General features: G+C 49.5%; 1 protein-coding gene across 3 annotated transcripts in view; it reads right to left on the bottom strand.

Moving 5' to 3' along the window:
• Positions 1 to 6662: 6662 nt before the first annotated feature.
• Positions 6663 to 25278, bottom strand: part of FNIP1 (folliculin interacting protein 1) — a 70157-nt gene continuing 51541 nt past the window's right edge. For all 3 annotated transcript variants that reach the window (XM_040602888.1, XM_040602891.1, XM_040602889.1), the window contains 7 exons: positions 19090 to 19236; positions 16943 to 17112; positions 14151 to 15576; positions 13616 to 13784; positions 11348 to 11545; positions 10845 to 10960; positions 6663 to 9943 (listed from right to left, as the gene is read on the bottom strand). In XM_040602888.1, coding sequence (XP_040458822.1) covers positions 9865 to 9943; positions 10845 to 10960; positions 11348 to 11545; positions 13616 to 13784; positions 14151 to 15576; positions 16943 to 17112; positions 19090 to 19236 — 2305 coding nt within the window. In that variant the 3' untranslated portion in view covers positions 6663 to 9864. The remainder of the gene's footprint in view (positions 9944 to 10844; positions 10961 to 11347; positions 11546 to 13615; positions 13785 to 14150; positions 15577 to 16942; positions 17113 to 19089; positions 19237 to 25278) is intronic.

The following is a 25278-nucleotide window of genomic DNA, read 5'->3' as shown; positions in this document are numbered from 1 at the left end:
GGCAGAGGACAGACACTGCTGATGGAAGACATTGCCTCTGAAACTGCCTCTGTGGTACATGTTCTGAAAAAGAGGGAATTCACCCCGTATTCCTGAGCCTGATGACTTGCACTGGACAAATCCCACGTGGCTTCTGCCGACTGCTGCCCGAGCCGGCGATCCCTCGGCAGACCCGAGGGTGACCTGCCGCCGGAGCCTGCGATCCAGCGGGGTCAGCAGCGAGTGAGCCCCGGAAAAACCAGACAAGGATGTGACAGTCAACTACAACCTATCTGAAAAGTTGTGTTTCTGTTACGGATTATTGTCCCCCTAAGAATGGGAGCCTGAATTTGTGGCTGTGGAGAGCTGCGATGGCCAGCGACATGGGGGTTCTCACTAGCCCAGGGCAGGCCCCTCCATTTTAATACTAAATGAATTCAAGCCTACAGTTCTTAAAAAGCTGTATCTGTTTCCTTGGGAAGGGCCTGCTTTACCCTAACCTATAATTTAAGAAATGGTTCACAGATTTAAGCTGTATTTTGAAAAATTAATTTGCCTCCAGGCTGATGGCTTTTACAGCCTAACCAGCCCCAGAACAATGTCATGTGAAATGACAGAGATCAGGACCTTTATTTAAACTGTTGGAGCCCTACAAGAAAAACAAGCTTGCAGAATAAAGCGCACAATCATTAATTACTGAGGCACACGCAACACAGCTGTAATTATCTTGTTCACCAAGAATGTCTCCCGCAAATTTTATCAGTCATATTGTTAATAAATGCAAACAGGAGCCCTTTCAGCTCTTTTGGTAGTGATCAAAATTAGACAAGATTTCTAGTTACAGCTGCTATTAATAAATCTGCTCCTTGAAAACTTGGTAGTTAATTTCTTAGGATTCAGTGCACTCAATAAGCTATTGAAAAATATAATTGCTCGTGGCTGTAATTTTGAAGTAATTATAGAAGAATTGCTGAATGTAGTCTTTTCAAATGCATCAAACTTCTCCAAAGTGAAAAGCATCTCTGGCAGGAAAATAAAGCGCACAAACCCATTTGTACCCTCTTCCTAAAGTCACGGTTTACAAACGACTTTGCAGCCTAATGACCTTTCGCGCTCCCCACGCCAGAGCCTTTAAATGAGGCCGTTTGCCCCAGAGAGGTCCCACCACTGATCCCATGGCAGCGCTGGGAGCTGCCCAAGCGACCTGCCATCGTCACCCCTACACGGGCTCAAGCTTTGCCTCCGTGCGCTCTCACTGCTGCCATCACTGGTGACATCAGTGGAAACATTCTAGAGATTCATTATATTATCCAAGAAAACGGAAGTATTTTGTCTTTAGGAAGTAAGATGCTCATTTCTCATGGAAACGCTCTCACCCATCTTTCTCAGCCCGACTACACGCACTTCCATAAGAAACACGGCTTTCATTTTCTGTGCCACTCAAGGAAAACACGTGTTTTGCATTAACAGGCTGGGACAAACTCCACCTTCAGCTGACCCACCCAGCCCCAGCGATGCCACAAGCGACACATACGTGTGTCCCAGAGTGCGACCTCAGCCCATCCTACTCGAGAAGGAGATATCGATGAGAGTGCACAGTCCTGCGCCTTGCGCATCGCAACCGCTCCAACATGGCAAAGCTACATGTGATCTGCACGGCGGGACATCGCTGCAGCTCTCCGTGCCTCCTTGGTGGTTTTCCTTAAGAAAAAAGCTAGGTCTGTCCTACCAGCAGCACAAAACCTCATGCTAAGGAGTTAACGAAGAAGAAAAAGCAAGTTCCAGATTAAACAGACACTCTGGTTACAGTGGTTAGAAGGAGCAGCCAAAAGCATAGCGGTTGGAGAAAGTTCCTCTCTCTTAGCAGTTTAGAAAGTGCAGGATAGATAAAACCTGGCAACAAAAAAATACCGGCATTGAACGATGCTTTTACCGGGTAAAACCTGGTGGGCCCAGGGACAGCCCCCACCTCTGGCAGCTGTGGCTCCCTCTCGTTCCTGCAGGTTCTGGTTTGGTAGTGGGAGAACAGGTCAGCCAGGGCAGGACGGTTCCCTCCTGCCACCCTCGCCCCCAGGTAATAAATGTTGAAGACTTTCCTTGGTCTTTTCTTCATCTCTGAGAAGACACATCTGCAGCAAAACTGTTACCAAAGGAGCTGGGTCGCAGGTCCTCATGGAGAACAGCAGCAAACAAAGCACAGAGGCGCTCGGGGAGCGAGGGGTGCATCGCTCCATCCTCCCCCCCAGACCCCAGCTGGGGCTCCTCTCCCTGCCCCCAGGCTGGCTGGGGACGGGGCACAGGCAGAGCAGCTGTGTCACAAGGAGAAGGTCCCCACTTCTCTCCTGTGCTGCTTCTGAAACCCGGGACCAACCTCCGGCCCAAATTCTTCCTTTGGGGTGTTGCGACAGGGACCTTCCGGCTGGTCCCGGCTGCCCACCGGTGCTGAAGGCAGCTCCGCCGTGCTCTGCCCGGGAGCCACGGCTGCCCACGCTCGGGGTGCTCAGCGCCCGGGCCGTGGCTAGATCGCGCTGCAAGGCGCCGGACGGAGCTCCGGTGGCAATCTGGCCTGGAACAACCACGTGTGCCTGTGGCGGGGCTGGAGCGCCCGAGCCCCAGCGTGAGGAAGCCGCCCGGCCGGGCTCACCCCGCAGAGCACGGGGCCAGTTATCCAGCCGTGCAGCCCGGCCGGCGGGTCCCCCGCGGGTGCCAGCGGGTCCCCCGTGGGCGCTGGTGGGCCAGCGCGGCGTGCACAGGCTGCCCTGCCACAGACCGGCCGCGGCGGGCGTTGCTCAAACCCACAGAGACCTTGAGCAACAGGTCCCGGGCAGAGCCGGGCTCAGCTGCCGTGCACCAGCGTCACGGCTCGGGACGGAGCACGGGGCACTGCTGCGGAGCTGGTGGCGTGGCAGAGCGGCTGTGCAGGGCCCGCAGCCGGCAGCGCAGCAGTGCCGCTGGGTGCCCCACCACAAACACTCAGGATGTTCTTCAAGTCGCCTTTCCTGCGGCAGTGACGCCTCAAACCACAGGCCCAGCTCCTCGCTGTCGTCTGCCTCGCTCCCGCACCTTCTGCCGCCCCGCAGGGATCACCGGTGATTACACGGAGCTCCTGGTGCCCGCGGAGGCTGGTGCTCTGGAGCAGCTGAAGGCAGGAGCTCAGCGGGGACTCCCCACCCTCGGAGCAGATGTCTTCAGCTCCAGCTGGGAACAAACAGCTGGAACAGGCAGAGGTTTAGAAATCAAATTCTGCTGCTGTACAAATATTTTTGGCAATGAAAATAAACAAAGACATGGGAGTAACATGCTTCCCCCTGCTACTATGCTTCCTAGGAGGAGACAGGGTGTAGGAGAACAGGGGACCTGCACAACGGTCACACACTGGCACAGGCTGCTCAGGGAGGTGGTAGAGTCACCATCCCTGGAGGTGTTTAAAAAACACGTCGGTGCGGTGCTTGGGGCCGTGGGTTAGTGGTGGGCTTGGCAGTGCTGGGTTAGTGGCTGGACTCGATGATCTCAAAGGTCTTTTCCGACCTCAGTGATTCTGTGATTCTAAGGCCCAAGTGGGTGACACAAGGGTGATGGCTCACACCAAGCTGTGCATTCCCAGAGGCCACACGACGCATCCAGCCTTGCAGGCCAGCCGGCAGAGCTTGGGAGGCTGGAAACGCTGCCCTGGGGAAGGGTGAGCCACAGCAGCCCTCCGACACACAGCCCCCCCTGCCAGCTCCCTGATTCCCATGGGGATCCATAGCTCCGTGGGGATCCATAGCTCCGTGGGGATCCATAGCTCCGTGGGGATCCATAGCTCCGTGGGGATCCATAGCTCCATGGGAAGCTCCATGGTGGCACCTCTGTGCCGGCTGGGGCAGGACCTCACAGCGCTGTACTTGGGTGCTGAGCAAGCTGTGTGCCCTGCAGTGACAAAGCTGGCACAGCACCACTGAAACCTGGAGGAAATATATTAAAAATGAAGTTTTTCTATTACAGACAGTATAGAAACGCATGCTCTGGAGCAGCAGTTAACCCCTGCTCTGCCGGGTGGGAACTGTGCAGTGCCTCTGGTGTTACTGCAGCCAAACACTGTTCGTGTTTTTCCCACTTTTCCCCCCAGAAGGTGGGGATGGGGGTTCCCGCTGACCTCCAGTATTAATTTACTACCACAATTAATGACACAGGGCACAGCTGATTTACCTGCTAGCTCTGCCAGGAGAGGTCTCAAAGCAAAGCCCGCATTGCCGGGGAACCAGATTCTGCTCTAAAAGCTGGCATAGATCCCAAATGGATTTGGACTTGTGGTTCTTCGACTGTCAAAGCTGAAAAGCACCGATTTCAGTAAAGCAGCAACTCCAGCCAGCACCAGCGAGCACTTTTCAGCAACCCGAGCGCTGGTGTGTTTAGATTTGCCTGTAGCAGCAGCACAGATGATGTTACTGTACGCGGCAGGACAGGATGGCCGTGCAGTCGGTGTGCAGCCTGCAGCCGCTCCTGCAGCCCATAAAAACCGAGAGGGCGGCTGGAACAGAACGTGCCTGCTGCAGCACACTGAACAGAGGCATTACTTTCAGCAGACTCAGAAGACGTGTGTATCTCCAGGGTGTCTGCTTGTTTATAACTCCAGCTATAAGGTCACTGTTTTTTAATGACAAATGTTTAAGTCATGTTTGCAGCGAGAGAAGAAAGCGGCAGCAGTCCAGCGGCGAGCTGTGTGGGAGCTCTGTGCGCTGGTGCAGCCAGCGGTGACACAAGGAGCTGCTTTCTGCCCCGCGGGTCCAGCAGCTGTCCTGTGGCTGCTCTGCACTAAGCCACACAGAAATAACCGCCCCTGCTTCTGCAGACCCCCCGTAATCACGCAGGGGGTGAAAGACGCTGTGGTACTTGGTGGCTATGGCTTGCTTCCCTGCCTTTGCCTAGGCAAAAGTGCATTAGGTTTCCCCTTTGTTTCAGGAAGATAAAGGGAATTACGGAAAAGGAGTAATAATACATTAAAAATATTGGCTAGCAAGCACGGTATCGCAGTATAGTTGGAGTGTTAAAAGGGAAATCAATTCTGGGCATTAAATCAGTGTTTTCTGGATGCTGCAGTGACTACACGACTGAGTTTACTGCTAACAGGCGCTTGCCAACACCCACACAGAGACACCTGACCCCAGCCAGCCTCGCACATCACGGCAGGAGGGCCCCTCAGGACCACCTACCCTGTAACACCAAACTCCCTGCCCTCCCTTAGGTGCCCGCAGCCAACGGGGTCAGCACCCGGCACGCTGCAGGAGGGCTGGCAGCCTGCTTACGGCACCGATGTCCCGCAGCAGGGTCTTGCCGCCTCTCCCGCTGCACCAGCCGGGACCGAGCATCTCCCACCGCAGATCTGGGGGCCTGGACTCGCTGCTGCCTGCCCCACATCTCCAGCGCTGCTCGGAGTCGCAGGCTCTGCCTTCCGAATCCCTCATGGCACAGAACGCGGGGCCCAGCAATCACCCCGTCTTCATCGTTACTAAAAGGCAACTAATTCTCTGTTGATCGCTCCTCGCCGCCGCACCCACGCGCAGCACGGAGCCGTTTGCTACCACGCTACTTGGGGTGGGCGGTGAGGAGCAGTCAGAGCGGCTCCCCCGGCTCCCCCGCTCCCCGCTCCTCGGGAAAGCTCGCGGTGGTGGTACCCGCACCTCCGCCGTTACAGCCCTCACTCCTCCTGGAGATGAGACCAGAGAGTCTGGTAACAGGAACCTTCTGACCAGAGAAGACTTGGCAGGTGCAAGTGGAAGCCCTGGAAAGCTCCGGCCTCTGCCGCGCTGCCGGGCTGCCATCGGTGCCGGTCACCCGCCCTGTGGCTGGTTCTGCAGGATGGGGCCCGCGGCCACTTGCCTCTGCTCGCGCCAGGCTCAGCCTGTGCCAGCCCCGCACCCAGGGGCGCCCGGGGAAGGCACGTGCCAGGGACACAGACCATCAGAGAGCTTATCAAAGCCGGGGGTGCAACCACGCCAACGATCTCCATCTCCTGATTATTGATTCCCTCTCCAGCAACACAGGACCCGCAATAATCCGAATGCTCTAAAGGCCGCCGTACGTACACTCTACTACACCTTCCCAAGTTAATTCTTTTACCTGTTGTATAACCTACTACTTCTCTCCTCTTGACAGCACTCCATCACAATCTGAACTTACATTTAATAAAACCTTACAAAGACTTCTCGATAACCTTCATTTGCAGCAGCCCAGAGGGACAGGGAAGGGTAACTGGGGAGATGGGCACAAACCCGGTAACTTGCAGATAAGGAATTACACTCGACCCGTGTGACCGACCGCTTTGCAGGCAACTTTAGGAATGACCGTACCCATCAGCGCGACGACCGCGGCTTTGTGCATTCATCTGTTCTCCTCGTGCGCAGCCAAGCGTCAGTACAGACGGCCAGGACCATCCTCTCACCTTGCTGTCGCTTTCTTCAGGCCAACAACACTCACAGCTGAAGGGACAGCAAGTTCAAACACGAGTTCCTCTTTGAAATGACTAATTCCCTGAAAGACTCCAAATAAAACGGCTGCAGCACCCTTAAGTGCTAGGCAGCAGGTCTCAAAAGGCATCTGTGATAGGGGCAGACAGACATCCAGCTTGCGGTGGTTAAAGCTTAAACACTCACCAACACTCTCATGCTATGCGTATAATAAACAGACACAAAATGTACTAGAAGTAAATTGACATACTGTATTTATTGCACAAATTTCCCCTAAAATTGGGAATGGTTATTATAATACAAGTGCACATCTTGGGAAATATATACAAAAACAGAAGAGGTAACAAGTATGTACATTTTACCCAGCATTTTACAAGTACCACCATCTAAATAATTTAGAGAAAGCAAAAAATTGTCATAAAACACCTATAATAACTAATGGGGAAAACATACGCAAGGTGTAAAATCCTTTCTTTTAAATATTTTTTGTTCTTAGCAGCCCAGTGTTTGCCAATTGCAACAAAAACAAATTTGCTAATTTGTGTGCCTAGTACACTTAGTTTTTAGCCAGAAAATTAAGACATGTTAATGGAGATTGGTAATAGTGGAAAAAAAGAAACCAAATGTTAGTTTTCTATTCACATAAAACAATCGCAATATACTTTTTAAAAGTCGATGCTATAGTCCTGTAAAAGATCCCTTTTTGTATTATTTGACAGACAGACATACGTACCGTGTTGTTCACGTACCCTACAAGTTAACTTACAGAAAACCTTCCCATCGCACGAGGGTTTTGGCTGTGCCGGACCACGGCGCTGCTCGGCCACCCCCGCACCAGGAGCGCCGCTGGGGCTGGGGCTCCGCGGGGCTGGCACCGGCCAGCGGGTGACGAGGAAGCCGCATCGGTGGCCTCGTTCATCCGTGGCTGATTGAACACACCGTTACGATGACGTTAACGGGCTGTGTTAGGCAGCAGACAGCAGAGAAGGATGCCCACCACCCACCACCTTTTCCTCCTCCAGTTAATACCAATTTAAGCTGCGCAGCTGCGCAAGGGCCTTTCTTGAGTCAAATCCATTTTGAAGCGATACCAACAAGTCGCCTAATAAGGTTACGTGGAGGAGAACAGTATTTTCCTGCAAAGGGGCATTATCAGCACAGTCCCGGGAGGCGCCAGGGCACAGTGCGGCGCTGCCCGGCCTGCAGGAGCCCCCCCGGCGGCAAGGGCAGGAGCCCAGCCCCGGGTTCCTCTGGCAGCACCGTGACGCAGCCCGGCAGCACGGACATCGCCAGGCTACAGCTGCAAATCTATGTACAACGTTCAGAATCGGAACTATCAGCTATATAACGTATCATAGCAAAGAGTTAAAAATTCATGTTCTGAGCTCAATCCTGTATTTCATCAAAAACGTGTTTACACCACTGGGCCCCTATGTTTTGTGCTCCTTCCAAAAGCCAGGTGTAACATCATTGTGTGGTGAAGAAAGGACATTTGAAGAACAGGGGAGAAACATATCCTTAGATCACGAATTAAACACAAGTTTCTTCCCTGCAGCAGTCAGCGTTAGATTTTATATACAAAAGTTTCAAATGACACTGCCTATATTAACGTCTGGTTTACTTACTGACACAGGCTCGGTACTACACGGAAAGGGGTGGGGGTTTGCCATGTAGATCTTTCCTGGAACAGAGTCCTTACATTACGTATTTTGAATATTACTGAAAAAAAACCCACTCCGGGTGAAATCCTGGCCCCAGCGAAGGAAGGGAGGAGAGTTTTGTTGTTGACAGTGGTGGGGCAGGGATCTCTCCTATTGTTTTCAAGTTTATCAAATGGTTAAAATAGATTTGTGTTTAAAATAACTCTGCAAACAAGAATAGCAGGTGTGCTACACTACTGAAAAGATGATTACAGAATGACGTATTTCTAGAACTGTTTATAGAGTCTAGCGACCAAGTGAACACGTATCTCCGACTTCTGTGGATAAACCATAAATTGCAATATACCGAAGAGAATCAATGAAAACAGACCCTAAAAATCAGCAACATTAATTGGCTGCTAGGACAAATACGCAAAGAAAAGCCTATAATGAAGTGTCCAGTTAAACTGAGGTAGTAGAGCCTTTGAAAACATAATCCACCTACCACTGTATATTTACATTACTTACACCAGATTGGGTCCATCAGCTATTCGTACAACTATTGTATATACAATGACAAAACAGTGATGGCTGAGTGAAGGAGAAATGCCGAGAATAAAATAAACAACATTTCCTGCTGGTAATCGCACAAGTGAGTAGAAAAGGGATTAGAGACATCTGCATCAAGGGTATATTTTTGAAAAAATAATTTTGATATTACTATACTATGGTGTAATCAATGTTCAGTTTTTGTAGAACGGTTTTAAAAAATATATCAATTAGTTACCTGAGCAATTAAGGGTAATAGTCTATTCAGTTTTTCCCCAATGCTTTGGTACAGTTATTTCTAGTTCATTATTTCAATAGCTGACTGACTGCTGTAAAAAGAATATGATGTTGCAAGAACATTATAGACCATAAAAAAGTTAGAGGTAATAGTCATGTCATTCTGGGGACCCCACAGGGAACTTTCAGCCAACATTCTCTTTAGATTTTTTTTTTTAACATTTTGATTACATTGTGGAAGAAAAGCATCACTTAGTATAAAGCAACATTTAAACATTATAAACATTTAATACTGGTTGCAACATCTGGCCAAGAAAGAGACTCTCCATCGCTGGTTTGTCTGTTGGCCTCTTCCTCCCTCCTCCTTGTGCCCTCCCACCCACCCCTGTTATTCCCTCTCCCCTGGAGAAAGATCATAAATAAATTTTGGAGCCGAGTGACATTAATAAGCTTTTTACAAAAACAAACCAGCCCTCCCACCCCTGTTCTTCCTCTGGGAAGTATCCAGAATTTGACTATGACATGAAAAAAATAGAAGTTGTTTACAAATCATTGCAGCTTGAGAATTACGGATCTTAACGAGGTCCTAATCAGTAGAAGCCAGTCTGAAGACAACTGCTGCATTCTCTTAAGTTTATAATTGGTGATAGCATCATGTATGTCTCAAAGCAGTTCTTCCTCACATTCCCCAATATAAAATACAGTTAGCCATTGTGGTAGAAACTGGTAAAAAATGCAGATCTTCAGCTTTTGCTGAAATCTTCGCTTTCCTGTGGCTGAAATCTTAGGCTTACTCATTTCTCTTTTTTCTTCCTTTATCCTTTTCTATAAATGACCAAGTGGGAGAGGGAAAGTCTCCAACTGTCTGTGTAACGTGCAGTCATATATGGAGGTGCTGCAGCTCCAGGAGCAGTTTGTTTTAACTGCTTCAAAGAGAAAGGAGCCAGAACAACTTCGCCTTCCACTTTGTTTCCAGAGGGGGGAAAAAGTCAATCTCTGTGGCCTCTGGCATTTTAAAGTAGTATCTGGGCAACATACGGAGAGTGAGTGCTTGCTACAGCCGCCAGCAGAGGGAGGTCACTGGATTCAATCCTAGAAGGAAGCAGGAGAGTCACGTTTCATCTAACCCGAAGCGCAGCTGGGCCGAACACGCGCGTTCGTGACCGCGCCGCCCGCTGAGCCCGCGGCGCTCGGGCCGCCAGCGCACACCGCGCCGGGCGCTCCCCACGGCAGGGCAGCGCGTGCTCCGGCAGCGCCCGCGGGGTCACACGGCGCCGCCAGCGCCCACCTGCCTGCTCGGGTGGCTTTTTCCCACAGGGCCAACAAACCGGTGAGAACGCAGACGGGGGGAGAAAACCCAGCAGACTCCTTCCTCCTCTCAAAGCAAAGGCAGCAATAGCCGAGGGGCCAAGCGCAGGAGCAGAGGACGGGGCTGAGCTGCATCTGCAGCTCCCAAGGAAGCCCTGGCACTGCGTGGCAGCTCACCCCGCTGCAGCTGCTCCCCCATCTCCAGGCTCCACACACGCTCCGTGCGCCCTCCTGATCACCCTGTACTCCTCTGCATAAGAAGATACTCAAATCCTTCCTATAAACACCCCGTAAATAGCTTCTCTGCCTGTGCCCCACACCCACAGAGAGGTATTATGTGCCTTACATGACATAGAGGGTGTCTTCTGCCATGTAGGGAAAGTCAACCTGGAGGAATCAGGTGCCCCACGCTGTCGAGCACTGACTGACCAACTAAGGAAGGAATCTGATAAGCTCTGGAGTGCTGAGCCCACCTTCCTGCCCGGAGGGAAGAGAGAAAGGTTGGGGGATCCTCGGGACCAAGCACTGGCTAGGGAGAAGCCTGCAGCCATGGGTGATTTATGCCACTCTACGGTTCCAGTCCCACTTAGGAATCCGTTTCGCTGTGCTTAGAACAAGCCCAGGCAGAGGATTTGGCACCAGGAAGCGCAGGGCAGCGCTGCTCGGAGCGAGTTTGTGACCGTACCCCAGCACCATGCCCAGCTCCTTGACGTGAACTCTCATCTGGCCCTTGAGATACTCGGACAGCATCTTGCTTTTGAAATAGAGCTCCTGCAGCCGATCCTCCAGGTGCATAACACACTAGAAAGGCAAAGGGAGTTGTGTCAGGGAGGAGACAGCGCTGTATCCAAACCGCACCCAGCCTCGGAGCAGAACACCGCGGACCCCAGACATCTATTGCCTTTTCCGTGGCCGTGTCTAGGTGAATAATTAGTAAGATATTCACTGGCAAGACTCTTACTTTTGAGCAGAAGCCTTTGATTGCATGTTAAAACAGAATTAATGAGACAGCTGTCTCGGCTACAGAGTGGTGTTCAGACAGCTCAAAGAGTTACATCAGGGGATGCACTGGCTATGAAAATTGCGGCTACGGGCATGTAAACTAGGCAGAACCTTACAACCTCTTTAACCTGTGAAGCGAAAGGATGCTTTAAAAACACCGCTCGCTCGATTGTCATCCATACTTACAAAGTTTGGAGATAAATTATGCTTGTAAAGCTGAAGAGTGGAATGAAGCAGGTTGGAGACGAGACTGGAGACTAACACTTCTTTTCCCAGCTTATTATCAATCATTCGCCTCTGGCTACTGGCCACTTGCACCGTCCATTTGTCTGTGTCTGCAATAATGCAGACGGCTTCTGCAATCGGTTCATCCAGAACAGGATGCTAGAAACAAAAAAAGAATAGCAGAACCCTGAGAATGGCAAATGACAATGGTCCTTTCACAAAACATCACCATCCTGGATAGCAGGGATAGCATCCCAGGCACTGCTTCATCTAAAATACAGTAACATGTGCTAGCATTGCATTCCACCTACTAAAATCAGAGCTTTACTGGAAGCAAGGTACAGTCTTAGGAGGATAGTTGCTATTTTACATTTTCTTCCAGGCTTGGAAGTGTGTCACTGGCTGACAATTATATCTTTTGATACTTGATATAAAGAGTTTTGACGTATCTGAAGGATAATTTAAACCTCTAAAAAGGAAAGTACCAAAAATCCAACTTGCTGTTCGACAAGGCTGTGTTAACACGGTTGGATTTATTCCCAGTTGTCACTGGTTCCCTTTATGGGAAGGCCGGCAGAGGGAGTCAGGAACCCAGCCTGCGCCCGGCTCCTGCCTGCTTCCAGCCAGCCCACACCACGGAGGTTTTAGAGAGGGGGAGCGTGTGGAACCCCACTGTCCTTCCCCGGCACATTTTTGGGGCTGACTGTTAGGAAGCATCTCCTTCCAAAGAGTCCCACAGGGACTTCACAGCGGGCTGGGATGCACTTACTATTTAAGTTAAACATATCAAATGGTGCTCGGTCCTTTTGTATCCTCTCAATCTTTGACTTTTGCAATTGAAATGTAAATCTCCTGATGGACATGCACCACAATTAGGTTATCGTCATCATCGAATGGTTTGGGTTGGAAGGGACCTTAAAGACCATCCAGCCTAGTGCACTGCCACAGGCAAGGACACCAGCCACCAGCCCAGGTTGCCCCCAGCCCCGTCCAGCCTGGCCTCGGGCACTGCCAGGGATGGGGCACCCACAGCTGCTCGGGGCAGCCCGTGCCAGCGCCTCGCCATTATGTTTCAGACACATCTGTCTCAGACACATCTGTCTCAGACACATCTGTCTCACAGCAGCAGCTACCTCACACTGCTGCTTCTGTTGCCTGTAGTTCAATTACACTTTGCAAATGGTTTAAACATTTGGCTTAAAACACACGGGTTTCAAACAGCCCCTAGAACACCCATGCAGGGAGCACACTCACCCCCTGCGGGGCCGGGCACAAGGAAAGGGGGCAGTAAGGTGGGCCGGGCTCCAGGTGTGGTGCACAGCCTTAACTTCAGAGGTGGGGAAGAAGGGGACACTCCGGAGGCTCCCAGGGGAGCGCTCAGAGAAGCAGACTGCTCACCAGTCTGTGCACGGGTCTTTCTCCATTCCCTCGGGAATAAACTAGAGGGGAGCACAATCACACTCTGCAGCAACAGCCTGCTTTCCCCTCGTCTCCTGATGACTTTAAAAGGGGTAGGAAATGCCACGCTTCCCAGTCATGCCCCAGTTCATCTAAGGAAATGCTTCCGGGGAGAAAAGACGATTGCCAGCACACACGAGAACTGCGAGTCCCCTGAGGACAATTACCTTCATATTGGTTTCTCTTTTCCTGACAAAGCCAGCCGACACTATAGGACACTTTGACTACAATCCTAAAAAAGGAGTAATGTCCCCAAATACTAAGCGTTCCTGACAGCTTCACCACAGGTAACATATTTTGCCCCGCAAGCAGCAGCACACTGGTTAAACGTGCATGGGAAGAGGAGGGAGCAAAGGGAGCTTCTGCACAACCACCGCAGCCAGAGTGTGCCCGGGAAGATCGGCACAGCAACCTCAGCGTCTGGTTGTGATTAACATCATTCCACCGTGTGGGTGTGCAACCACCAGCAGGCTGCCATGCCTACAGGAGACTCCTCTCTAAGGCTGAGCACAGAGATCCGTCTTCCCAAGGGCATGAACCTCTCCGCTGGCTTCAGTGGAAATATTAAGTTTTTGTGCTCCAGATTTGCAGTGAAATACCCATGTTTTTGCAGATGTTAATTGAGAGAGGAAAAAAATCGGTGACCTGGGACTGGGGAAACCTGAAGAGGCTGCAACAGTAAATATTTCCACTTCCAGCAGGTATGTACATTCAAAAACATTTGCCTTTCCCTACTGTGACAAATACATTTACCAAATATAGCTTAATTACCTGCACAGCGTGAGACAAATCTGACACCAAACAGTGCCTCAGCTTTTCATCACTTCCTATTCCTTGCAAAACAAAGTCAGGGACGTAAGATGAACAGTAGCCACCTAGTAAGGATCTTCCAAAATTGGCGATACTGGGCTGGACAGAGTTCACTTCAACTAATTTTGACCTGCAAGAAAGGTGTATCAGAGACACATACAATTTGCAAACAACAAATTCAGCTGACAGAGAGGTTGCATTTTCACTTCTATCACATCTCTTCTAACTCCCATTCAAGCACTTTTTAAAAAGCAACAGTTTAAAGTCAGCTTTTGCAGTCAGCCCATTGTGGAAGGTAAGGAAACAAGCCAAGACCACAATACATCATTCGTATTTTTTTCCAGACCACTGATCCCTCTATATTCTTCTACGACCAGCGGGCGCAGGAGATACTCTTCCAGCCACTGACGCCAAGTTAGGCAACGTTCCTCCAAACATGTGACATGAGAAGAGGCTCTAACTTTTTTAGGCTCTATTACTGCTTAATAGTACTTACCCAGGGAAGGGAATCTCGTATTCTTCTGCCCAATCTTCTTGCTCTCCTCCATAATAGTTACCGCTTAGTCTAGTTAGATCATGACCTGTATCCTCACTTTCGCTGTCACCCAGGGCACTATCTGAACTCTCATTTCTTGGAATGTCCCAATCAATTCCTGGGGCAACTTTTTTCTCCACGTTTTCTCTGTCCCCATGGGGGACGCGAATAGAGATTTTCTCTCTTTGGTCCTGCTCATTAAAGCAGTTTTTGTAGGTCTCTTGTCGAACAGAGTCCATAAATTTACAAAATTCGCTAGGTGGTTTGCTAGTCTTTGTACACAGCTTTTTAGAAAAGTCTAAACTACTGTTGTGAGCAAGAAGGTCTGTAGCTGCTTGCCCTGGAATATCATCAATAGTCCGGGTTTCAACTGAACTGTCATCAGTAAAATACTCGTCAAACAGACTCATGCTCTCGGCGTTGTACGGATTTGGATTCCAGCTCTGATGCTCACTAGCAACTTCAGGAAAGGGTTCAGCTGTCCCACAGTCTCTATTTTGGTCCTCGACAGTTTGTTTAGCTTCACAGTTCTGATCAGCAGACGCTCCTTCCTCCGTCGCTGGCGGGCTGTGATGCCTAGCAATTTGTTCCGCTACTGCCTGACTTCGGAGCTCGATGTCTGAATCAGGTGACATGGAATCTCCGATGAGGAAAGTCACCTTTGTCTGCGCTTCGGCAGCACTGCAAGAAAATGCATCGCAGAAGAGCTTATCTGGTGGCTTCTTCTCCACAGCAATGCCAGGTGACCTTGTTACGCTGACCGCCTGGTTGCCCGATTCCAGCGAGTCTTCATTCCTCCACACATTTGCTGTTGGCTCCAAACCAGATTCTGTCACTACACGTTTTTCTGGTGAAGCTGACCCTGCGCACGCCACGGTCTCTAGTTTTGTGTCCAGGCAGGATCTTGGTGGATTAATATCAACAGCATCTTCCTGGCAATCGTCAGGAACGATAGTTCTGTTCTCATCTGAAGAAGTTTCCAGCTCTACCTTAGGAGTGCTTTGCGTGTCTTCTCTCTCTTGCTGCGAAACACCTTCTATGTTTTGTGCAAGGGAAACGGGACATTTGCAATATTTACAGCTACAGTTGGGAGTTCTCATTTCTTCAGCCTCCGCTGGTAGCAAGTTGCCCCTGTTCTTGTGCATTGTGACAAGCACATACTCGGATTCTTCTACTTCTCCCTTCTCCAGCGTGGTAGTTATAACAGTTCCAGGCATGACAATGGCTTCATCTTCCCCATTTTCTAGAAGATGCGTTTCTTGAAGTTCAGAACATCTGATGAAGTAAGTAAGGAAATAAAGCAATCTCTGTACCAGGTCATGCCTTTTGCCAACCACAACTGTTTTTGCTAATCTCACAGGTGATCCAATAGCCCCATACAGGTCACCTAAACCAGGAAATGAAACAGATAATTATTTCCCATCTTTATAATAAGTTGTTCTTCAAACAGACAATTGTTGTGGCCAGTTTTCAAAGGCCAGGTCTACAACAGAAAAATTAGTACTAAGGCAGAAGAGCGATGACAGCTACGCTAGTTATTTTGTTTTCAATACAGAGAATCCCAAAGATGCTGTTGGTATCGTATGTAAGGTGACACACTGGTCAGGGAGACATCTGATCTTGCACATTAGGGAGCGTTCGCACCACCTAACTTCAGTGCCTAGCTCTGGAGGCTTGTCTCCTGCGTTCCTTATATAGCCATCAAGAGAGAGGAGGCATCTGCTCTGAATTACCCTGGACAGTCTGGAAACTGGGCTGAACTTTTACCCACAAAGAGAAAGCTGTAAGGAGAAACAAACCTATGCCAAGGACCGGGGCAAAAAGCGGCAGTGGTGGGTGCACAGCGGAACCCAGCCTTCTCCTCCCTCCCTCCCCTTGAGCTCTGCCATGCATTGTTTTGACTGTACTCCAGATTCGCCTGGAGAAGTGCCTGTGCATGTGCTGTTCTGGAGGTCTTAGGGCACTGCATGAACAGGGATGAAGGGACGAGGGATCCAAGAGGCCTCGAAAGCCAATGTAACCACAGTGGATCCCTTCAGTCCCTTAGGTCTGAAATGAACTCTTCTTGCCAACTCCCTGGCCACTCCTGCCTATACCCGAATAGGGCAACCTCACAAAACCTTTCTTTCCCTTCCCTAACCAAATTCCATGAGAGTCTGTGTGCAGAGCAGGACGAGCTGACCAGGAAGTAGGAAGCTCATCTCCCCTTCTCTACTCTGCAATTAGAAGACAGTATGACCAGGTACTCAACTGACTGGTCTTTGAGACCTTACCCAGGGTTTGCCTCGTCATGATTTCCTGTACTACGTCACTCCTTTGCCTGCTGTATTGAGGGTATGTTCATTTTTATCAACTGATGGATCTTCTTGCCTGGCTCTTTCCAGAGCCAGGCTTACTGATAGCAGCATCCCCCAAAATAAGAACTGATTTCCTTACAGAGGCAGGACCAGAGGGGGACTGGAACCCTCCACCATCACCAGGGCAGCTGACCTAACTTAGGTGATCTGCCACAGATGACTGAAGAGGTCTTTACTTTTTGGCTGTCATTTCATCATTGATAATGCCTTAAGAAATTAGGGCCCATATAAAAAAATACAGTGACCACCTCTAAGTTTGAAATATGCACTTTTGTCTTGTTTTGAATTAAACCAAAAATAATTAACGTGGGGGGAAGTAACAAGCATCCATAAAACCCACCACGCGCATACCATTTACATAAAGCTTTGGACGGTTTAGTGATGTTTGCCACATACCGAGCTGTGCCCACAGGGGGTTGTACGGGTGAGTTTTGGCCAGCATGTCCACGCTCTGGGAAGAATGCTTTTCCAGGAAGATTCTTATAGGCGGCTGGCCGTTTGGCATGACAGTAGGGACCCAGGCCAAGTGGTTAGTCAGGACTGCAGTCAGTAAAGCTGGTAAAAACCTGAAAGCAAAATGTTCAACACAGGTTTTTTTCTAGGTACACACTCAGGATGTTAAACTGACAGCAGTTCTACAGCCTGTATGGATCAAGGATTGCAGAAACAACCTAACAAAGTCAACAGAGATTATTCCTTCAGTCTTGGCTCTCTGGGGGGAGAAGGGAGGGATGTACCCTCCCTCCCACCCCTGCAAAGCTCTTTTTTAGAACACAAATTTAAAGTAAAATGAAATATTTTAAAACTGTGGCATCTCAGTTCCTCTGTTTGGTAATAATTATGAGACTTCCTATTTTGCAAGCTTTGTGTTGTAAAACATCTCAAAACCAACTTACTTTGTTCGCTGTAAGAAAACCGCGGCACTGTGTGGCCTCTGTGCACTGAGATCCTAAACCCTTAAGATCTGTGACTGCTGGTGAGAAGGAAGTCTATTGCGACCAAACCTGTAAAATACCTGGGTGCTGTGTTCTTTCGTCTAACTGTGATGCAATTTCAGCACATACAGCTGCTTCGTTTCAAAAATAACACACACAGCCCCCCGAAGTTCTCTGGCTCAGCCACAGAAGGCTGTGTCCTTGCACTGGCAAAACAGTTTTCACTAGCTAAGCAAGTAAGGCGAAAAACCTTTCTGACAAAAGTTAACTATCTGAGTCATTGCAAGGACTGAGAGTGGTTTCTGCTCCACGGAGGGAAGACTTTCCTTCCCAGCCCTTTCCTGGCAGGAGCAGGCAGAAGCACAGCCCCAGAGCCCCCCGCATGCCGACCGATGGTGCTGGCAGACGCCACAGCAGCTCAGGTGCACAAAGGCCACCGAGCCTCAGAATAACGTTATCTGAACAGTTTGCAAGCGTCAGGAACCCTGCAGCTTAAACTTAGCCGTTTCCTCACTGTTGCCTCACAGCCGAAGGAGGAAAGGAGATTTAAAACCGCATTGAAATGATATGGGGCTCGATTTTCCTCTTGCTTCTGTCAGTGTAAATCTTACTATATTTAAAATAAAGCAAGCAAACCCAAACAAATGACCATGTAAATGTAACAAAGATGTATAGGGATCAGAATGGCAGGGTCCAAAGGGGCCAATCCCAGGAAAAAGCTTCCACTGCAGCAGGAGATGATTTTAAGAAAAAACCTCTGAAGCCCTGAGCACTCCCTGTGGTTTCTCCCATTGCACTGAGGCAGGAGAAGGCAGACCACGCTGACCACCAGCGGTCACCCTCCCATCTGGGGGAGAGAAAAGAGGACAAGGTTGGCGGCCGAGCTGGAAGCCAGTGAGCAGCAGCCCCTTCCCCCCTGCAGCCAGCAGCTTCCCATGAGCTAACAGCTGGTCCTTCAGTGCCATTCTCACTCAAACTTCACATGTTTGTGCTCGTTTTAGGACTTCGGTGGAGCCAAACGCTTTAAAAACTTCCTCTATTCATGCCCTGGGGAAAGAGGATGAAGTGTTGACAAAGGAGGAAATTTATCAGATTCTCCTGAGTTTATCAAGAACATTTTCTCTCTCAGTTTTAAACAACTGCTCAGGGCTTTGTCCCGAGGGCAGAAAGGTGAGCGCTAACGAAGCACACCACTTCTTCAGTGGCACTTTACAGAAGTCAGGTTTAAGAGCAATTTGCGGTCAGACAGTATTACAGGCACGGCTCGAACTGAATGTCTAACCTTGCTCATCATATGATAACTGATTTTGAAAGGTAGATTAATGCATTTCAGAAGGTATGTTCATCCCCTTCCAGACATACACGCCCATCACACGCTTCCCATGGACATGTTTCAAATGTTTAGCCTCTACCGACATTTAGAGGACTGCGGGGAAGCAGGCATTTAATGAGATCCTGCCCGATTTCTTTTTTGTTTTAAAAGGAAGGTACTTCTGGATGGCCTTTTGATTCTTTTGATTACCAGGATTTTAAAAAACAATTCAAAAATTGGTTTGAAAGAACACGGCATAAACACATATATAACTTAAAAACTAAAATCCACCATACTGGTTTTTAGAAGCATTTTCCATCAGGAAAGTGAACTCCTTCATGAAGCGATGGCAAAGCTGGTTCTTTTCTGGTGTCCCCGACATCATAGTAAGCCAGACAGGCTCCCCAATGCGTGGCATCGTGTACAGATTGCAAATAGTTGTTCTAGAAAACAAAACCAAAAAATCCAGAAGAGTGAACAAAAGAACGAAAGGCAGAACTCCCAACTCAAAGAATTTACTGCAGCACTCAGTTCCAGCTGTCATTCCTATCAGAAACAAGTTTTCTCTCATCAACCATTACCCAAACTGTGTTGTTCATTAAATCGTATGAATTCACCCTTCCACCTCAGAGTGAAGCCTCACAGGTTCTTCATGCACCTCCCTAAACCGAGCCCAAACGCAGCAACAACTCACTGTCAGAAGGCAAGAGCCGCCCTGTGCCGAATGGAGAAGTACCTCAGTTTTTGTTGTTATCTCCCTGCCTTCTCGCCATTTCATTCAAAACATGTAAATCCTCCACAGTTCTGCTTGATTTACGACTACGGCAAGTTTATGTGTATCTGACTTTTAAAAATATCTTAACTTCCTCCTTGCTTTAAAAAATAGGTGTATCTCCAGGCCAAACCCACCAAAGCGTGGACTTGTAGAGCAGGGGGCCAGCTTACTTCTTTAGCTTTGAATACAGCATACGAGAGTCAAAGTCACCCCAGGGTTTTCCAGGATTACATACCTACCTGCATCCTTTTTGATTCTACAGAGGACAGTAAACGTCTGATTAAAACTTCAGCTCTGCAGTAAAGCACCAGATTACCCCCACCAGTTTATTCTTAAAACAAAACTATAATTTAGTTTAGATTTTAGAGGCGTTTAAGTGCAATGCCTCTGCTATGACAGTATGGGAACCTGTGTTTTCATCACAGTATAAGCCTGAAAAACCAAAACAACAAAGGAAATGACTGATCAATTCAGGTTTCTCCCCACCACTTTTTCTAGAAGAGGTATTTTCGTTTTACAAGACAGAGATTTACATTATCCCAAGAACCATCCTTGACTTGTAAAGACCTTCTGTGGATACCCTTGGCTAAAAACTTATCGACACTTCCAGCAGTAAAGCAAGGGCTGTGCATGTCAGGCAGGCAAACACCCTGGAGCAGCAGCCGCCAAATCTTCGTGGTTTTGTGTTTAAAGTGAAACTCCCTGGGAAGCGAGAGCCCGGCACGTCAGCAGCAGAGCGGCACGCAAGGGCGCCGGCGCGAGGGGCAGGAAGGAATTATTCCCTGGGTATCCGGCAGAGAGGAAAGCAGCTGTACAGTGACAAACCCCCCCAAGAGCAGCGCCCCGAAGGGCAGCAAAGGTGACCAGGCACTGTGCCAAGGTCACCGTGACTGCTCAAGTAGAAAGGGGGTGAGGAGGACAATGGCATCTTCTGCCTTATTTCTTCTATCAGTTTTCATTACAAACAAAACCCATCCTGTGTGTTTGCAATCGACCCCACCTTGCTCAAAGGTGAGATTTTCAGACACCCCACTGCCACAGACATGAGGGGAAAGTCAGAAGAACGGTCAGGGGGCTGCAGAGGGGGCAAAGTCAGGTTTCGTGCTTACCAGAACACAGCACCCAGGGGGCCTGCTGCCGGCGGGGCCGGTTTCGAGCAGCCTGGGAGCTGCTCTACGTTACCCTCTGCGGCGGGTCCTCTCTCGGGGGGAAGCCCAGCCTGCTTACGGACCTGGGCACGGCAGTCCTGCCAGGGTCAACCAGCGGGGCAGGCAGCCGGGGATACCGCACTGCCGCACCGGGGGGGAACCGGAGGGTCTCCGGGGACACCAGGATTTCATGGCAGTAGCAAGCTGGGACTAGAGGTGGGATCACTAAGGGAGGGCTTTCTGTTCACAGCCCGTTAACAGATGGAGGGATGTTGAAGAGGCCCAAAGAAAGGGAGAAACCCCAAATCCAGGGACTTCAAAGCTCTAAACAAGTATCGAAACTTATATCCCCCCACACACAGCTGACCTTAGAATCTGAAAATAAATTGCACGACTTAAGGTAAAATACAGCTTATTTCTCCTTCATATGCAAACTAACCCAAGCCAAGCCTCTTGCAGCTTGGCTGTTTTGATAAAAGAAACGACTTCTATGCTAAAACCAATATATTAAAATATTTGTTTTCGTTGAAAAGATAGACCGAGTCTTGTGATTCGTTATTTACTATTCTGGTAACCCTGGCTGCATCTGCAACTGATAGTGTTTCCTCAGAGAGAGATCAGATTGCCCTGGCCGGTGGCCAGCAGGCATGTGACTGCAGTGCAGGGAACCCTCCATGCCAGCGCAGGCAGCAATGGCACACAGACCAAGGGCAAGGATTAACAGCTTCCCAGCTCTGCAAACACGGGGGGAAACAGCTCCTTCAATTTCTTAAAGAACCACAAAAAAAAAAAAAAAAAAAAAAGCCCCCAACCCCCCAACCCCCCCCCCCCCCCCCCCCCCCCCCCCCAACAACAACAACAGCAAATCCTAAAACACTACAGGAAATTTACCCGGATTTAAAAAATAACAACCATTGAAAACCAAATTGAAGACCCCTCAGCCATCTGCAGCAAGAAGCCCCCTCCCCTCTGCTTGCTGCCTCCCCTCCCCACCCCCCGCCAGCATGGAGCAGTGTCATGCAAGGGAAAAGTTCAGTTAACGAGAGGGACTGTTCTTTTGAGGGTTTTGGTACGTTTGAACCGATTTGTATTTGGAAATGCTTCTGGGAGGCAGAACTCCAGTCTGGACTGATGGGCACCTCAGCACCAGCAATGGGTGCAGCCAGCACAGGGGGCCGGGGCAGCTCTGCAGGAAGCAGCTTTGCGCTCAACAGCGGCTTGAAACCCCACAAAGCACAACCCAGCCATACGAAAATGAAGGCCTGAGCAGAATCCCTCCTGCAAACCCTCTGGGGTTTGCTGCTCTGCAGATGCAGATGGCACCGAGGCGAGCAACCCTGCTGCCTGCAGACAGGACGGCACTCAGGTGCTACGGCAGCCGCCCCTGGCATGGCATGGCTGCAGATCAGGTGTCACGCTGCTACCTGCTTCACCCTCACCCAAATACATCTCAAACCTCCCCGGCCTTTTTCCTGGTTTTTAATACCAGTCTGAGACATCTTTCCCTGGCGCTGTACAAACCAAAGGAGCCAGATGGCTCCCTGTGGATGAGAGCATCCCTCTGCAGCGCCCTTCCTCCCGAAGGGAAGCACTCCTGACCCTCAGCACTGTGCCGTGGGAGCTGCTTTGCTATTTAAGAGTTGCGATATAATGGCAAAGCTTAGCTTCTCTTTAGAGATTGTTAAAAAAAAAATCAGTGGTTTATAAAACTTAATTCATACGCATCTGCTCCCTATCCTCATCGCTTCTTTCCAAAGATGATTTTTCCTTAAAAAGGGGAAAGAAAACAAAGGCAGTAATTGCTGCAATGACTGCGGGAGCGGGGCTCCCCCCCGCAGGGAGCCCGCAGGACTCCTGTCCCACGCTGGCACCGGGGCCAGCCTGCACTGCTGAGCAAAATGCACCACTCGGTTCACAGCAGCATAAGCTGCTTAAAAATTACTAGCATAAAATAGGATCAAATCTGGCTGCCAGAAAGCAGAGAGGTGTTTCCCTGGGCCTTGCCCTCAGTGCTTCCTTGCCAGTCTGTGTATTTGCCACACAGGTATTAGTCAGATGCGTAATCTGTATTATCAATGTGCTGCGTTGGCCTCAGGGACCGGGGGAGTCGAAATGTTTATGCAAGTACAGTAGCTTATTTCCTAAGTCATGTGTCTGCACAGCTGACATCCAAAGAGAGTTTTAAGCCTCTAAGTCAAGTGTTAACAGCTAAATCCATCAGTGCTTTAGAAAATTAAAAATTGCTGGAAAGTGAATAATGATGCAAGGGTAGGCCTGGAGCTGGGCACCAAACTGACGCAAATTCACCAATAGCACAAACCTGCAGAAGCAGCCTGGCCCTTCCAGAGAAGGCAGCTTTGTTTTTTGCTGGATGAGACAACAAGAGCAAGGTTTTGCTACCTTCTTTTTCCCCCTCCACCCTCCAGTACCAGCAGGTAAATGCCTGCCAATGTCCAGCTGACCCTGTAGCCGGCTCCTTACAATAACCCTGCTTGAAGGCTAGCCAGCCGACCTACAACCACAGCACCTTCCCTGCAGATGGGGACTTTTGGGTGGCAGGAGGGTATGGTAACAAACGTCACACTCCCTCCTCCCTTCTCGGATCAGCATGGCAGCGTGTAGCTGGTCCCCCATGCCCCAGTGACTTGATTTTATTCTGATCACCACAGGAGTACACACTAGCTACACTTGACAACCTCTGAAAGCTGGGGTTTAAAAAAAATTGAAAAAAAATCTCCTTCAGAAAACAAACAAAAAACCCCAGACTGCAATGAGTTAAACCAGCACAGGATTATGTTTTAGAAACACCAACCCACTGAAGTCAGCACCCTTCTTCCCTCCAGCACAATTTGCTAAGAGAGCAGGAATCAACACAAGTCTCAGGTTCACCAAAGGACTCAGGCTCCTGACTTCCCCGTGACTTCAGTGGGAAAGCAGACGCCTAAAGAGATAATACTGGCCTAAATGGGTTTGCTGGACCTGTGCCAAAGCATCTTTGCATCCAGCCTTCAGTATTTAAATACGCCTTGTTTTCCTTACCAGACCCACATCGTGTTGCTTTGAAAAGCAAACAGCTTTTGCATGTTACAGAAACGCTTTTCTTGATGGCGGCACACACTGCCACCCTGAGACACCGCAGAGGCACGAGGACCTTGCCCGCTGCAGGACCTGCCCGGGCTGGGGGCACTGGCTGGTGCACGCCTCTGAATGCACTCGCTTAAAAAAACCAAAAAACAAACCCAAACCAGAATTGCCAAAGTCTGCTGCCCCAGGAAATTAATTTATATGAAATTAAACTGGATTTAATTTACTTCATTACAGTACTACAGAGTAATATTTGTATCACCATGGAAACCCCTGCATAAAACTGGTAGTGGGACACGCGCTCCCAGCGCGGGTTGCGCAATGGCCGTGTCAAGTGAAGGACGGCGCTCGCGGCGGCTCAGCGGAGTGCCAACCCTCCCATGTCCGCCGGGACATTATTCTCCTCCTCAGCCCGATGAGAGGAGACTTCCTTGTCCCATCTCAGCTCAGCATCACCGAGCCTCCCTCCAAGGAGGAAAAAGCAAGCAAGGGGGGTTTTGCCTGTGTTTTCAGGGTTATTTTTGCTACGTTTGACTTGGGATACGTGTCCCTCCCCAGCACTCAGGAACTGTTTAACTTGGAAGGACAAAGGAGAACGGGCAAAGTCCACTGAGTGTATCTTGAGGGGGAATGTTTGGGGGGAATTTTTGGGAAAACAGCTGGGGAGTGGTGTTAACATGGGGTGGGAACATGGAGAATGGCTCTGGGAGAGGACAGGAAGAAGAGCAGAGCTGGGGGGGGTGGAGGAACCACCGTGGCTGCTCAGAGTTGCCGAACTTGTCCCGGGCCCCTGGGCAGGCTCGGCGGCTCCCAGCAGTCACAAGCTCTCTCTGCTCCCTCTCTTGGCACTGCTTATCCCATCCACCTCTCGCCGCAGGCCCACGTGCTCTCTTCCCTGCCTCCTGTCCCTGCGAGCATATCCTCTGCCCTTCCATGCAACTACATGGAAATGAAGTTCTAAAAAACCAGAAAACAAACCAAATACACTGTGCCTTCATCCTGCAAAACCATCTAATCCGTGGCATTCAGGTAGTAACTGCAATTGCAGAAAAATGAGTGAGCCCTCAGGATCCTTTGCTGTTCAGTAAAATACATCCTGATTGTCAGGATTTTCTTTTTGTAACATCAGAGTGCTCTCTTCTATAATGCCTTTTAAACGCAGCTCTACACTGGTTGTAAAAGGAAGCACTTTGCCACTCCCATCTGAGAGGAGATGAATCACTTGAAACAGACGGATTTCATCTTAATTCCCTCCCCATGACTTAAACTCTGGAAAGAAAATACAGTTAAATGCCAGGGATGTGCTTATCTGCCTTACTTTGTACATTAACTGTTGAATGGAGATGCTCAGCAGGTACTGATAGCAAGAGATTACAATACTGCATTTTACTGTGTGAAAAAGATAGTCCTTCTTCTTAGTAGCTGGTTATCTGAAACGCCTTTAGAGCGGAATTTAGAGATGAATAAAAGCTTTGCTC

Source organism: Falco naumanni, chromosome 8 (assembly GCF_017639655.2).
Source record: "Falco naumanni isolate bFalNau1 chromosome 8, bFalNau1.pat, whole genome shotgun sequence".
Classification (NCBI taxonomy): domain Eukaryota; kingdom Metazoa; phylum Chordata; class Aves; order Falconiformes; family Falconidae; genus Falco; species Falco naumanni.
This window is presented reverse-complemented; position numbering and strand designations above follow the sequence as displayed.